The 15,740-nt window shown below is 44.0% G+C and overlaps 2 protein-coding genes across 11 annotated transcripts in view; one reads left to right on the top strand and one right to left on the bottom strand.

Moving 5' to 3' along the window:
- Positions 1–5,250: 5,250 nt before the first annotated feature.
- On the top strand, positions 5,251–15,359 carry LOC103559716 (RNA-binding protein 4B). Of its 10 annotated transcripts, none has more exons than XR_011524194.1 (6): positions 5,266–5,560; positions 6,238–6,661; positions 10,251–10,353; positions 11,551–12,227; positions 13,833–14,054; positions 14,660–15,359. XR_011524194.1 is itself a non-coding variant. In XM_070565586.1 (4 exons), the coding sequence occupies exons 2-3, from the start codon at positions 6,250–6,252 to the stop codon at positions 12,216–12,218; spliced, it is 1,080 nt and encodes a 359-aa protein (XP_070421687.1). In that variant the 5' UTR covers positions 5,251–5,560; positions 6,238–6,249; the 3' UTR covers positions 12,219–12,227; positions 14,741–15,359. The 10 variants fall into 10 exon arrangements, 3 of the variants coding, with proteins under 3 accessions (XP_070421687.1, XP_070421688.1, XP_070421686.1); XR_011524195.1 differs by having other exon boundaries at positions 5,272–5,560; positions 14,741–14,864; XR_011524189.1 differs by lacking the exon at positions 10,251–10,353 and having other exon boundaries at positions 5,251–5,560.
- RBM4 (RNA binding motif protein 4) overlaps positions 12,438–15,740 on the bottom strand; it is a 27,207-nt gene continuing 23,904 nt past the window's right edge. Inside the window, exon 2 of the mRNA XM_008533476.2 lies at positions 12,438–14,452. Coding sequence (XP_008531698.1) covers positions 14,316–14,452 — 137 coding nt within the window. The 3' untranslated portion in view covers positions 12,438–14,315. The remainder of the gene's footprint in view (positions 14,453–15,740) is intronic.

Below are 15,740 nucleotides of genomic sequence, written 5' to 3'. Positions count from 1 at the left end.
TTACTGCCTCTGGGTGTCTTTGCTTTCCTGACCACAAGCTTCTCTGCTTATGCCGTGTTCTTCCCCTTGGCTCCGGTCTCCTGGGTGTCAGGTTTCCACCCTGCCCCCAGCCTGCAAGCCCTCAAAGAATCACATTATTTTGAGAGCCTGCCTACCTTGGTCTCGCTCCCCATGATAATAACTTCCGGTTTTTGGGTTGACCAATGTCAAGCCTCTTTTTAGACGAAAGTTCACCATGGGTCAAGATGACGTTAACAAGCAGTATTAATGTTAAAAGGCAGGGAACAACTACTTCCCTGTGCACAGCTTTCTTCACTTGTGATTCTCTCACATGTTTTCAAAAATGAAAGACTCAGGGCTGACCTGGTGGCGCAGTGGTTAAGTTCGTGCTCTCCGCTTCGGCGGCCTGGGGTTCACAGGTTCAGATCCCAGACACGGACCTACACACCACTCATCAGGCCATGCTGTGGGGGCGTCCCACATACAAAATAGAGGAAGATTGGCACAGATGTTAGATCAGTGACAATCTTCCTCAAGCAAAAAGAGGAAGATTGGCAACAGATGTTAGCTCAGGGCCAATCTTCCTCACCACAAAAAAAAGGAGAGACTGAAGAGCATTGACACAACCTAGTCTCAGCCACTGCTCAGCCTGACAGTGGAGAGTGGAGCAACACAGAGGGTGATTACTGACCCCACTTTCTGTCTCATCCCCAATAGAGAGGATCAAGGGAGTTCAGACAGGGATCCGATAAGTGACAGGTTCCCAATCCACTGACCAATAGAATGACATCACCCTGGGAAGCCACAAGGTACATCCTAATTGTGTAAGTACACACACACACACGCAGGAGAATGTATTCTAGATCTAGTGAAGTATAAAAAAAAGGAGCAGGTGGCTTCCTCCCTTGTCTCTGGCTTGGCAATTAGAAGTTTCAGGGCAATAGTATTTGCCTTGGTGGCCTCCTCCAGGAAAAGCTTTGTTCTTTCATGGTTTCCCGTACACACACAAACAACCGTTTCTTTTTGGGGCTCAAAGAAGATCTTTCTGGGAAAGCAGCCCCATCTTCAGCGTATTCGGCCGAGGGCCCTGGCTTAGCAGACCCCAACTGTCATCAGCCATGACAAAGAGAGGGTCAGGCGTGTGCAGGCCCAGGACTGGCACAACACAACCCCAGAATGGTCTCCCAACATGAGATGTGGTAGACCAGACAGCCCACAGAATAATTACCCTTTTCTCTTAAGAAAAGCAGATTCAGAAGTCTTCCACTGTGAACGTAGAAAAACGTAACTGGAACAATCTGTCATGGCACTAAACGGAATAACACGTCAGCACTACAAGCTTCTCTTGTTCTTCAGGTACAACTGTAAAATCTCCACTGTGTGAAGGAAGAGGAAGTCACATATTGTGGACTGTTCAGGGAAGCTGGGTGTTTATACTCCAAGGTGGCAAGCCCGGGGGCTGAGGGGGAAAGCAATAATTGGAAATTTTAGAAGGAAATGTATACGAGGGTGAGAAATGAATGGAGAAATTATCATGTAAACATGTAAAGTGTAAGTGTAAATAGGGCAGCCACATGAACTGGTCCTGCAGAACGTGGTGAGTCCCTGTGAATGGACGAGCAATGAAGATATGGTTGGAGCATCATCTCCATACCTGTGGCAGCCGATGCTACCAGAGTGCATGAATCCTTAAGGACAGGACATGGACGAGGATAAGCACAAGGTCAAGAAGTAAGTCTTGGGAGACATCTTCGGATATGAGTGGAAGGAAAGATATGTTCCAGGAAAGATGACAGAATGGAATGGAGCAGTGAGGGATATGAGACAGAGCCCCAAAATGCAATAATGCAGGCACCAAAAGTCAGTGGGGAAATATGGACAGATAAAATGCATTAATTATTTAGAGGAAAAATGTGTTTGCATTCTTACCTAACACCACCTCCAAGGGTGAACTCTAGGTCTGTGCTGTCCAATACAGAAGCCACAAACCACATGGGGCTACCGAGCACTTGAAGTGTGGCCAGTCCAACCTGTGATGCACTGTAAGTGGCAAATGCTCACCAGATTTTGAAGACTGAAGAGGAAAAAAAATAACTTAAAATATCTCATTAATCATTTTTATACTCATTATAAATTGAAATGATATTTTAGCTATATTGGGTTTCAAAAGTATTAAAGTTAATTTCAACTGTTTCATTTTACTTTTTAAATGTGTTTACTAGAAAATTTTCAGTTCCATATGTGGCTCACGTTATATTTCTATTTGGACAGCATTGCTCTGAATGGACTGCAGATGTAAATGTGAAAGGTAAAAACATTAATGTGAACAGACAAAAATGTAGGAGAATATATTTGTGACTCAGGGGGGTAGAAAATGACATCTTATACAAATCTTCAAGGGCCAGCCCTGATGGCCTAGTGGGTAAAGTTTGGCACGCTCCACTTCAGCAGCCTGGGTTCGGTTCCCGGGCACAAAACCATACCACTCTTCTGTCAGTAGCCATGCTGTGGCAGCAGCTCACACAGAAGAACTAGAAGGAACTACAAATAGAATATACTATGTATATTCTAAGCATAAGTACCAACTATGGCGGACGAGGATGGCCCAGGTTTGGGGAGGGAAAAAAAAAACTTCAAAAGCACAAACTTTAAGACAAAAATTGATTAATTTGATTACATAAAAATGAAGGGTTCCTGCTCACTGACAGACACCATGGACAAAGTTAATAATATGGTGAAATAAGAGAAGATATTTGAAACCAATGATAGATTAATATCTAGAATGTACAAGAAAATCCTGCAAATCAACAACAGAAAGGAAACTGCAACCTAACAAGAAAGATGGGCAAAAGATAGGAATAGGAAATTTACAGACGCGTAATCCCAAAAACCTTCACAAGAACAAGAAGCGATACTTAAAATCATTAGTAATCAGAGAAATGCAAATTAAAGCAACAGTGATGTATCACTTTATACCTAGTAAACTGGCAAAAATTAGAAAACTGGATAATGTCAAACATTGGCGCAGATGTTGAGACACAGGGCCCCTCGTGTGCTGCAGGTGGGAGGGTAGACTGGTGCAGTTTTGCCAGAGAACAAGCTGGCACTACTTAGACAAATTAGTTCCATGCACACCCTGTGGCCCAGCAACCTAGCAATGCCACCCCTGGGCTTACATCCCCAAATTCTTGCCGGGATCTATTAGGGTACATGATTAACAGACAGGTGTTAATTGCAACCTTGTTTATAATGGTGGGGAGTCGGAGGCAACCTGAGTGTCCTACACCCAGAGATGGAAAGGTAAAATGTGGTGGTCGCACACTATAGAGTATTACTCAGCGGTTGGCTACCACAGAGCAACATAGCGCTTAGTGAAAAAAGTAAGCAACGATGAGCTATACAACACGATTTACATAATTTACCTAAATGCATAATTTGTGAACCTCATTTAGATCCATATTAGAAGACACCAACTGTAAAAAGACATATTTGCAACAATCTAGGGGAAATGTGAATATAAGTATTAGGTAATACGCGCATAGCGCTGGCTGATGTTTTAATTAGAGGCAGATAGTGAAGTTCTTATAGGCAAAAGGACATTATATCTGGGATTTGCTTTTAAAAACTCCAGCCAAAAAAAAGAACTGGAGGGGTTAGATGAAATAAGATCAGCAAAATGTTGATAATCGTCAAAGCTGTGGTAAAGGGTCCACAAGGAGTTCAACATAACATTCTCTATTTGTGCCTTTTTGAAAATTTCCGCAATAAAACATTTTTAATGATGGAAAAAGCAAATGTGTACTAAAAAGACATGTCTTGCAAGAACACAGACAAAATAATACACGTTAAACTATTAGAATGGTTGCCTATGAGGGAAGGGGACGGGAGATAAAAGGGAATAAAAAAGAGTAGGGAAATCCATGGGGAAGGTGACGGACTGGTGCAGTATCCAAACGTGGGGAGAGGGATAGTAAATGTAATGAAAATCTTAGAAGGGTGAAAACTACGAAAAGAACATTAGTTTTGGTGACCTCACAAAATTCTGGGAATTGCAGAGGAAGACAGAACCCAAAACCCAGGGTATGAAGGTGGGCCATAGCAGGTTCAGGCTCTCCACTTGTGAAGTTTGTCCTGGAACACAGTGAAGAAACCCAAGTTAGAAAACAATAGTGAAGACGAGAGAAAGCTATGTCGGAAATGGGCAAGGAGGTCCCCACACATGTTTTAAAAGTCTGAGTGTAGAGAGAAACTGGAAATGCCCAAGAGAAGACGGGAAGGGGAGAGGTAGATAGAACTAGGTGGGAGACAAGTATGAGTGTTATTAAAATTGGAAGGACAGTACCTCTTCTGAAATGGCTGGGAAACAGAATTCAGCGAAAGGAACACATCAAAGTGGCTGGGGAGGAAGAGGGCAGCCTAGGAATTTGTGCCTGATGGTATCGGAGAAGCTTCTACGGAACCAGCACAATGAGGAATGGTTATTGACAGTCACCCTGGCATGCCCTACTCGGAGATAAGCTCAGTCCATCAATCTCCATAAATGTCTATTCTTTCTTCAAGGGTGACAGTCAGTAATCCACCTAGTAGCTTTTTTGCCACCAGGAGGTGCCCTTGGACCACAGCTGAATTTTGAATGCTAGAAAGTGCCCGGGGACTCAGTTACCTAGTCCTCCAGCAGCTTGGTGTGGACGTGGAGACCCTGTCCCACTCCCGAAACAAGGAATCTCTCTGGGCCTCTGCATCAGGTATTTCCTTGGTGTGCTCACCATGGACCAGAAACCGTGAAAGACACATAATTAGAGCGTTTACTCTAGCTAGAGGGAGAAAATCAGCCCACGTATATACACGAGCAAACAAAACACGATTAAGTGTAGCCTGGATACAAGGCCTCTTAGAGCTATCCCAGCTCTGCCATCTTTGGTTCTCAGTTTCCTCATTAACGAATAACCTGTTTGCAATGAAAAAATTTTAAATTATGTTTAAAGCGCTACAAAAAATAACTAGGTTTGCTTAAAATGTGGCAGGCCTGTATTTCGAAAATGTTGTCCCAAGCTGCCATAGAGGCTGGCCAGCCCGCTAAGTGAGCCCCCTTTTAGGGGACTCAGTGAGATAACCCTTTGTCATCAGCTGCCGCCCCCTCCAGCCGCCCCAATAGCACGACCCATTGTGACGCCAGGACTCCCCCAGGCTGCTGACTTCACAAGGCAGTGGTTGCGTCCGGAGCCCTTCTGACGCGTTGGCGCCGAACCCATTCCAGGGTGGTGATTGGCCAGCCGGGGCTGGGGGCGGGCCGACTCCGCTCCGCAGCGCCGTCACCAGCTGGCCCCGCCCTCGGCCCCGGGCGGCTGGGAGCCGAGCCTGCAGCAGTCATTTGTGTGCGGCCGCGGGATTGGTCGCCCGGCTCCCGCGAGGGGGAGGGGAGGGAGGCAGCGCGCACCCGCGCGTGCGTGAACTGGCGCGGGAGAAAGGGCCCGGTCGCGCCGAGGCTCGAGCGGCCGTCGCCATTTTGTAGGGTTCTCTCTGACGCGGGAGCCGCCGCCACCGCCGCCGCCACCGGGAGGTGCGAGGGGGTCTTGCGGGTGTGTGGGGAGCCCGAGGGTGGCGGGCCAGGCCTCTGGTGGACGAGGATGGCCCGGGTTTGGGTTTCTCCTCTCGCTGCGAGCGGTCCGGGAAAGACAACGGGAGGAGGCGGGGCCGGGTTCCCGGAGGGGGCGGGGCAGGGGTCGGGTCGAGTCTTTGTTGGGGCGAAGGAGCTGGAGGTTGGGTCACTGGGGGATCCCGGTTTGGGGCCAAGGGGTCCTTTTTATTCTTAGAGTATATTGAAAGGTGATACGGCACGGAGGAGCGAGACACAGATTTCCCTCCAAAACCTTGTTAGCAGGGCCGCTCCGATAAATGCCTCTTGCCCCTGCTTGGGCTCTTGTCTTTCCTGCCCCCCGAAAAAGAGTATTTTAAGACATGAGACGGCTAACCCTGTTACTGAAGCGTGCCTCGTTGCACGCAGATGATGGACCGTGCACTGCATGCTGACCCCCCGCCTCCTGTTTGTGTGTCACACAGCCCACACTACTTAAGCACAAACCTTTCTCCTCTTATTGAGAAAAAATAATGAACGTCTCTGTGAAGGTCCCGAGGTGCCAAGAACTTCTCTGGAGAATTAAAAGTAACCAAAATGCAATGCGCTGAAATTTCCCACTCCTCCCCTAACTTTTGGAAATCTCGTTTCTTCTCTCCCAGGCTCTTGTCAGGATGGTGAAGCTTTTCATCGGAAACCTGCCCCGGGAGGCCACAGAGCAGGAGATCCGCTCACTCTTCGAGCAGTATGGGAAGGTGCTGGAATGTGACATCATTAAGAACTATGGCTTTGTGCACATAGAGGACAAGACGGCGGCTGAGGATGCCATTCGCAACCTGCACCACTACAAGCTGCACGGGGTGAACATCAACGTGGAAGCCAGCAAGAATAAGAGCAAAGCTTCAACCAAGTTGCATGTGGGCAACATCAGCCCCACGTGTACCAACCAAGAGCTTCGGGCCAAGTTTGAGGAGTACGGTCCAGTCATCGAATGTGACATCGTGAAAGATTATGCCTTCGTACATATGGAGCGGGCAGAGGACGCAGTGGAGGCCATCAGGGGCCTTGACAACACAGAGTTTCAAGGTGAACTGCTCTGGGGTCTGGGTGGCAGAACTGAATGGGGTCTAGCTCAAGACAGAGGCAAGAACACAGGACCGTGGGGCTGGCAGGGTGGTGTCTTCCATTGGATTTCAGCTAGAAATGATAGATTGTATGTTTACCACTCTTAAGTACAATTTTCTTGGAGAAGCACACACTTCCCCTTTTCAGATGTGCCAAGATGTTCGTGAGCAACTGCGTGGCATCACAAACTGTAGGTTACTTTATCCTACAGGCTTCTTTCATTTGAGTGCTGTTGGAAGTTTAATCTCTCTGGGCAAATGAGTACCTCCTAAGAGAAGGGAGGATAAAGGTCTGTGGCTGACCTGCTGCTTTTGTTTTGACCAGGAAGCCTTATATTTGAAAGTTTCAATGCCTTGGATTTATACTCTCTGCTGTCTTGGGTGATGTGTTGTGGGGAAGAGGAACATAAGACATCTAGAAGAATCCCTATATTATAGATCTGGGTGGTGAATCTGGATTTAGGGGAGTACCTTTTGAGTGCTCAGATTTGCTCAGTTTGTGACCTTCTGCTCCACCTACTATTATTTAACCCTAAGGGAAAAAAAGAACGTTTCTAAAACTATTAGGTTGAATGGGAATGATGGGCCTGCTTCTGAGGAGGTTCCAGTAAGTGTGCCATAGAGCATATTGTGTTATTTATACCAATAAAGGTACATATGTCGTCATTAATACCACAAGAGGTTGGCTGAAGACTCTAAAACTGTGCTGTCTAATATGTAGCCCCTAGCCACATGTAGCTATTAAATTGAACTTAAATAAAATTCAAAATTCAGTTTCTCACTTGTACTGCACACACTTAAAACACTCAGGAGTCACATGAGGCTAGAGGCTACCTTATTAGCACAGATATGAAACGTTTCCATTATCATAGAAAGTTCTGTTGGATAGCACTGTTCTCCAGGTTTTTTTCTCCAGTATCATCTTGGACCACACTTTTATAGCCACTCTTCAGGTTCATAAATGAACATGATTTTTTCTTTGGGTGCCACTAACAGGGTTGTTAAGAAGTACTTACGGGTCCTCTGCTAAACCTACAAAACAAAAGAAATGGGAGAAGAAAAAAAGTTGACCAGAAAAGGGTAAGAGAGTTTGCAAGTAGTGGAAATAGCAAATAGTGCATGAGGTGTGTCTGGCCTCAGCCCGTGGTGCCATGGCCTGTAGCTACTCTACAGCATAGGGCAAAAGTCGTAGATACTTGCTACTCTTAACTAGTCGTATGACTTTGGACAAGTGTTTTAACCTCTCTGTGCTTCATTTTCCCCACTTATAAAATAGAGTTAATGATCCCTGCGGTACCTCCCTCACAGAATGGTAGTGAGGCTAGAGTGAGGTGGTAGATGGGAAAGTGTTTTGACAGTAAAAGCACTCTATGATGAAAGGTGAGTGTGGCTGGTCACAATGAGTGTGTTTCTGTTATGGTTAGAAACATTTAAAATGTGATAGTTAGCTTTCCTTATTTACTTTCCTTATTTATGTTTGTTTCTCTTCTACCATTTTAGAAAGCTCTTGCACTTTAGACAGCTTTAGAAAGTATTCTAATTATTTCATTTGATGGAAGGGATCATGAGCGGACAGTGGGGAGGAGTTCTGACAGGTAACAAGCAAAATGTAAAAAGAATGTGGGAAAAGGTACAAACTGCAGAGATATTCTAATAATGTAATACTGCGTGTCCTTACATTTTAATATACAATCGAATGAAAGGGGCAAAAATATGTATACGGAAGTGAGTTGAGTTCATTGTCGGGGGAGTTGGCTTGGGAGGAGAGTGTGTTTTAATAAAGCAGGTTTAATTACTTGAGGAAGTGGATGTCTGAGTAAAGCAGTGATCCGTGAAGAGTTTTTAAACCGTCATCCCTGGAAAAGAAAAATCCTTTATTTGGTTTTCATGTTCTTAGGCTGGGCCCTCTGGAGAAAGCGCTCTGAGTTATACATAAAGATATTTGTATAACCAAAGTTTTTTTTCCAGAGAAAGTTTAGCATTGGATAATAAGTTGCAGTTTTACAGAAAATAAAATCTAGGTACCAATTTGTCATATTTTTCAATAAAGCTTTTTCAATCATCTCCTAAAGAAGGTGGCCTCTTCAGAGTGCCACTGTGGACATCTTTTGAATCTTGCTATGTTAATGGCTGCCATTTAGGGCTTCTGAATTGTATGCCTTCCAAAAGGAAGCAGCAGGATCTGAGTTTACCTGGGTCTTTCAGGATGTCTCCTCTCCACAAGCCGCACTGAACTGACCCGATATTGAGTTAGCAAACCGTTTGCACTGGAAGACCCCAAAGACACTGTTCCCAGGGAACACTTCTGCAGCTGAATTGGGAATGATGTGTAAGCGTTCAGTGTCTCGTTCTTCTGATGTGTAAACAAGCATTAAATTGGAGTACTGTTGTCTATCAGCTACATCCCCAGCCTTCTCTGGATCCTGGCACGTGATAGGAGCTCAGCACTTGGGACCCCACGTTGCCCACCTTGCAGTATTTTAATACTTTTTCTGTTCCAGCTTTCAGAAGAAAACACTTTTATTGGGCTGGTTTTCTGGAAAATGTTGGCAGCCCATTTCAGTCACTTTTGGAGGTCTCAGAAAATCTTTAAGCTTTCGGCCTCTCCAAGTGTGGTGGAGTGGTAGAATTGAATTTTCTTTCCGTTTTCTTTGCCCTGGTTCCTTGAGGTAATAGAGAAGCACTGTGTCTCTCTTATTGTAACAGCTTTAGGGGATTTCAATTAAAAGCCTAGTTAGAATCTTTGGAAGGACTGAGTGAAAGGAGCTTCACTTCTATGACAGGTCTTTTAGTTCTAGGTAAAAAATTTTTTACCTGACTCCTTTTCACAGCTGCTGCCAAAGTAGATTTTGTCACAGATGTTTATAAACTTATGAGTTGCACTCTCTAAATAAAGCAGGGATAAAGATTTGATGTAGTAATAGAAGCATCAAGGAAAAATCACCGAGTTTTGTTACTCAAAAAAATGGACTCAGAATCTATAAAAGAGCAAGTTAAATTGAAATTTTTTCCTTAAAAATGTATTTATGGATGTCTCTGGATTGCTCCCTTTTAGATTGGCATGGTTACTCCATCATCAGAATTGGAGCACAGTGTTACGTCTCTCACACAGATTAATGTCACTGTGCATACTTGAAAGCCAAGTCACTTGAATCCTCCATTCTGTGTTATAGAGAACTCTACTTTTGGGAAATAAATTGGGACAAAAATCTGTGTATTTCTGTTCTAAGCATAGTTAGTATGTGGCCGTTAATAACTTCTAAGAATTAGAATGGGAGTATTTAAATCTCTGAAAACAATGGGGTGGCTAAATGCTGCTTTCAGAGAATTACTGCCATTTGCTATCCGTTGACTGTGTCAGTGGTGATGGTGGATGCTGCGTCTCTGTTAGCAGCTGGAAGTAAAAACCTGAGCACCTTTATTTCTGCCAAATAAAGGGTTTTAAGTTGGAGGTGGCAACTACTAGAAACTGGGTAGTAGGAATCTTAGACATTGGGCAGAACTGAGTTTGACTAAAGTGATGTTACTGCACTAACCCGCTCCCCTCTCAGGGTCAGTGCATTGCGCTGTTCTGGCTGCCGTCCTGAATCGGGCTGTTTCCAACAGGATGGTGGAGCACGAGGCCTCCTATCGCATAGCTGCATCCAGAACAAGGTCTGTTAAAGAGAGAGCAACTTGCTGATCACAGAGGGGGGATTTGTTCTGAGCAGCCCTTAAGAGTGACGCGAAGCCCCTGTTCTCTACCGTCTGTACTGGCTGTCTTTTGGCTACAATTTGAAAAGCATTGACTTGATCTCCAAAGTCTTAGGCAGTTTGGAACTAAATACTGCCAAGAATAGTCCTCTCAAACTGCTTTTAAAGACCTTGGATGCTTTCATCAGTAAGGGTCCCTGGGCTTGGTGGTACACAAGCCCAGGGCAAAGATTGTTTCTTCTCTTAGCTGTTCCTAGTGCTGGTCATTTCCTGGAAGTATGGATGTGGCTTGTGTGTATGGGTGCCCAGAAGCCTTTAGGCAAATGCTACCTTTTCCTAGCAAGTATATAATCCTCTAAAGAATTATAAGCTACATGGCAGGATGAAATGGTGATCATTCCACTACACGGGAACACACTGTGCCTAAGAAACAGTACTGCTTCAAGATCTTTCTAATTCTTGCTGTTGAGAGACCTTGGTCAAGTAGTTTTCTTTGCCACAGTAGGCATGGATTCACCCTTGCTGAGAAAAGTGGGGGTCGGGTTGAAACCTGGAGGATCTTATAACTCCTAGAGGTACTGGAGAGGAAGCATATGGTGAGTTAGGTATGATTTGTGAAGCCAGCATAGCCACTGGTGACACCTGCAAAAATGGCTGGAGGAAACAAGATGGACAAAAGATTGCTGTTGTGTTTAAGCTACAGTAAATGCTCAGGCCTCATGTGGCCCTGAGTAAATCAGTGAGAGGTTGGTAAGATGCTTTCCAAATTTAGCATAACGGAGGTTTTGTTGGCTATTTAATTTGGAAGAATTGACACATTTTGAATCGTTAATAACAATTAATAACAGTCTTAGCAGTGAAAAGTGGAAACTTTTTCAATTTCTGTGCTGGGGTTGGAAGGAAGGAGAGTTGTGGAGACAGAAGTAGAGAATCCAGTCTACCTGGTGTAAGTAGAAAGTATTGACTGGTCTCTGAGAACTCAGATTTTCTCTAGCTCTCACCTGTATTAAAACTTGAGCTTCTTTTGGAGGGGATTGCTGAAACAGGGTTGCAGGAGTGTGTGTATGTATGTGTGTCTGCTACCAACTAGTTTACTTTCATTTGGGGAAGGATAGATTGTCAGTGAATTATAATAATTCTTACGTCTATTTCCTCAAGGCAAAAGAATGCACGTGCAGTTGTCCACAAGCCGACTTCGGACTGCCCCTGGGATGGGAGACCAGAGTGGCTGCTATCGGTGTGGGAAAGAGGGGCACTGGTCCAAAGAGTGCCCAGTGGATCGTACAGGTCGTGTGGCGGACTTTACCGAGCAGTATAACGAACAGTATGGAGCAGTGCGCACGCCCTACACCATGGGCTACGGGGAATCCATGTATTACAACGATGCATATGGAGCACTCGACTACTATAAGCGTTACCGGGTCCGCTCTTATGAGGCAGTGGCAGCGGCGGCGGCAGCTTCCGCGTACAACTACGCAGAGCAGACCATGTCCCATCTGCCTCAAGTCCAGAGCACAGCTGTGACCAGTCACCTCAACTCCACTTCTGTAGATCCCTATGACAGACACCTGTTGCCGAACTCAGGTGCCACTGCCACCTCAGCTGCTATGGCTGCTGCCGCTGCCACCACTTCCTCCTATTATGGAAGGGACAGGAGCCCTCTGCGTCGTGCTGCAGCTGTGCTCCCCACAGTTGGAGAGGGCTACGGTTATGGGCCAGAGAGTGAGCTGTCTCAGGCTTCAGCAGCTGCACGGAATTCTCTCTATGACATGGCCCGGTATGAGCGGGAGCCGTATGTGGACCGAGCACGGTACTCAGCCTTTTAAAAACTGGAGGTGAGAGTGGGGTGGGTGTGGTTAAGAGATTCCATTTAGTTCCCTTGAAAGAGACCCATCCTGCATAGAGGAGGCTAAAGCCACCTGTTTGCTGTCAGGACAGTATCCAAAAGGTTTAAATTTTAGTAATTTATTTCTTTAGCTTAGGCCAGAGGTTCATGTGTGATTCCAACCAACTTGTTCCTTCTGAGAGAACAACAACAAACTCAGTTTGTTAATGAGAATATTGTTTTTAATCAAGTGTAAGCAGATCTGGGTTACAGAAACAGTTCAGAGAACTCACATTTGTTGAGTGCCTTTTGTGTACATTATATCATTTAATCTACACAATAAGCCTTTAAGATATTTTCTCTTTGACAAAGAAGGGAACTAAGGCTCAGAGAGGTTAAGTGCTGCGTCTGAAGTCATCTGGTAATTGAGAGGTAGAGCCAGAATTCACTCTCAGGCCTGGCTGACTCCAAAACCCATTCTCTTCCCACTACAAGAGTCACTGTGGTGTAAGCTGAAGAGTACAGGTTCTGAAGTTAACAATAATGTAACAGTGAGAATTTTAACTATACCGTTAGACTTCCAATTTGCTAATAAAACTAGTTAGGTCGTGAGCCTTTATCAGGGGAAATTCTTCTAATATATATCTATAAGCCAAATAAGGTCCTATAAATTTTAGGTGTTTAGTTCGGAGACACTTGTTTAAAAGCAGAATTTTTTATGCCACTGTCCCTTGGAGTCCTTTCCTTATTAGTAATCCAGAGCATCTTGTTATATGTGGGCACTTAAGTCATATTTCTGAATAGCCTTTGATGCTCTCATTTAGAGCCAGATGCTTCCCGTTTCTTCCAGTGGTTTTTGTTTTGCTTTTTGTTTGAGAGGAATATTTAAGGAACTAGATGAAACAGGTAATTTTCTGACATCTGTAAAATCCCATTGGTGGGGACCCTGGAAATTTAATTTTTCCTGCATGTATACCAAAGATGTTGAGATGGCAAGAATAATTAGGAGTATCTAAAGATTGATAAATCTCTTTATCTGAGTGGAAATGGTATCATGACAACTTTCTACTCTCGTGGTTTTTCTTGTACCTTGAAATTGAGCATCGCTTGAATTAGAGGCCTAACGGCAAAGTTAACTGAAGTTATCACTGAGTTTCCAGTGTTCCTAACTTAGCCCTTTAGTACTCATGTAGAAGAAAACAAAGCAATAGGAATTTGCCCTTTTGTGTAGTGAGAAGCAAATATGGCATGAACCTGTGATAAGTTATGTCCTATAAGACCAGGACACGACTTGGGATCTCCTAAGACCACTGTGTAGCAGTGTGGGTTCATGTGCATGAAGTGGATAATCTTAAAATTTCTATAGTTTGCCATTAATTTTTACTTTTAATGCAGCTGGATCTGCCATGAAGTGGGATATGCCTCTATAATAAGGTGGTATCATCTATCAGATAACTTGTTTCTCTTGAATATGTTTCAAAGTTAAATATTAAATTAGTATATTGTGGTCTTTAAAGGGTATTGCTAAGGTATTTTAAAGTGAATTTTGACTGCAAGCAGTGGTTGTTCAACTAACTCTTTTTAGTGATGACTTTTAAAGAAACTTACCTTCCAGGTGTGAACCTCAAATGGACTGAATAACCCTGAGTTGGTTGCAGTCCCAGGAGCCTGATGTTAATGAGGCTGCCAGGATGAAATACTCCAGAACTGTTGGGGATCCAAATTCGGGTCTCACCCTAGCAGAACTGATTCAAGAACGTCACAACTTTTGAAGTCGATTGGCACAGATCAAGACCAAGATTTGGCCCTTTGTCTGTAATAAGTAGAGGAACTTGGTGTGAGTTAACTTTTTTTTTCCCCCAGCCATTGGTGTCTGGAGTTCCCATCATCAATGGAAGAATTAGAGAATTTTAGGATTTCTTCTTTTGATTTGGTAAGGGGAATTTGATCAATTAGGGGAACTACTGGAATTATGGCTCTAAATCTGTGACCATATGACATGTTGGTGTGTTGGAGGGTGAATGAACCACTCCTTGATATCCTTTGTGATTGTCATTTCTGAAAACTTGTTTACTATGAAAGATTAAAATGAAACAATTTAGAATAGTGCAATTAGCCATATTTGAGATGTTGGCATCTTCTGCTTTTCCTGGACCCAAAAATTATGATTCTTGATAATATCTGTATGCCCTTTGTTGCAGTGATAGTAGCCTTGTATCACAGAGGTTGTCTTGCCTAAAAGATAGATAAGAAAATGAGAAAGATGTATTTATCACCAACACAGCAGTCTTCCAGATAGATTGCTTCTTGTTCTGTGTATAGCTATAAGTAGATTCCTGTATATAGCCAAAGTAGACTCCTAGGTAATTACATGGGATATAAGTTTGATCCAGTCTGACTTGGTTTTGTTTTGTTCTTTGTTTTTTTCCCCCTGGAATACAGGACGGGACCAGGGCCCTTGTACTCGGAGCCAAGCTGCTCTCCAGGCATTGTGTAAGCCTCTTGTGTTGTGCTCTCTTTCAGGTAGGATAATTGCGGACTGAACCCTCGGGCTGCGGTCATATATGAGAACTTGCTCCGCGCGGTCCCCTTTGCCGGGATGTTTCCATTGCTTCATGTTTCAGTAAACAAAGGAATTTGTGACCAACTATGTTTTCTTTCTTAATTTAATTCTTCTCAGTTGACTTTTCTTTCCTCCTGAGACTAGTCTCTGTAGCTTTTCACTCTATTCCTTATATTCCCAGCCTCTGAGCAGCCCTAGGTAAGGATTATGCTGGCATCCCTTTTTCCTGTACAGTGGAACCCCTCATATCTTGCTTTCCTTAGGAGTTGAACCCTTCTCCCTGTCTACAGCAACATCTCCTTTCCCTTTAAAAATTGACCATGTAGTGGCAAGCAACCTTTTACTCTTCTCTGTTAGCTCTGGACCCTAACATTGAAGCTAATCTTCTGAAATTGCTAGGACCAGTGGGGTGGGGGAGGGGGGGAGGGTTGTTGTTGTTTTGTTTGTTTGTTTTGTTTTTTTATGTCTGACCTGTGATCGTGGTACAGCATTAGCTGAAATTTAGCCTTGTTTTATTCCACTCCTCCCACTTTTTTTTTTTTTTTAATATTTTGACAAATAAACGTTTCTAACACTTAAGTGTCTTCTTGTATGTGTGTGTTATTTACCACCAGTGTTTTCTGGTTCTTTCTCAGTTGTGCTCAAGCTACAAAATTCAAATGAATACACGTATGAAGTTTAGATGTAGAAAGAAGAATTTAGTGAGGTAAGTAATATGGCTTCAGCAGTGGATGGAGAGAAGTTAGTCAGCATCTCAGACATTGATAAATACGCTACTGCTGGTGGTCAGGCTCCTTTTCTCTAAATAACCAGAGTTGCTCTTTCCAGTTTAAAGGCTAGCAAACCCAGGTTAGTAGTGATAGAAGTAAGCCCCAGAGAGAACCCTGCATCAGGAAAAGGTTGAGCCAGAAAACCCATCAGGTTGACTCAACTCGACTTGATAGTGTATGTTTGTTTAGA

Source organism: Equus przewalskii, chromosome 11 (assembly GCF_037783145.1).
Source record: "Equus przewalskii isolate Varuska chromosome 11, EquPr2, whole genome shotgun sequence".
NCBI classification, from domain to species: Eukaryota; Metazoa; Chordata; class Mammalia; order Perissodactyla; family Equidae; genus Equus; species Equus przewalskii.
This window is presented reverse-complemented; position numbering and strand designations above follow the sequence as displayed.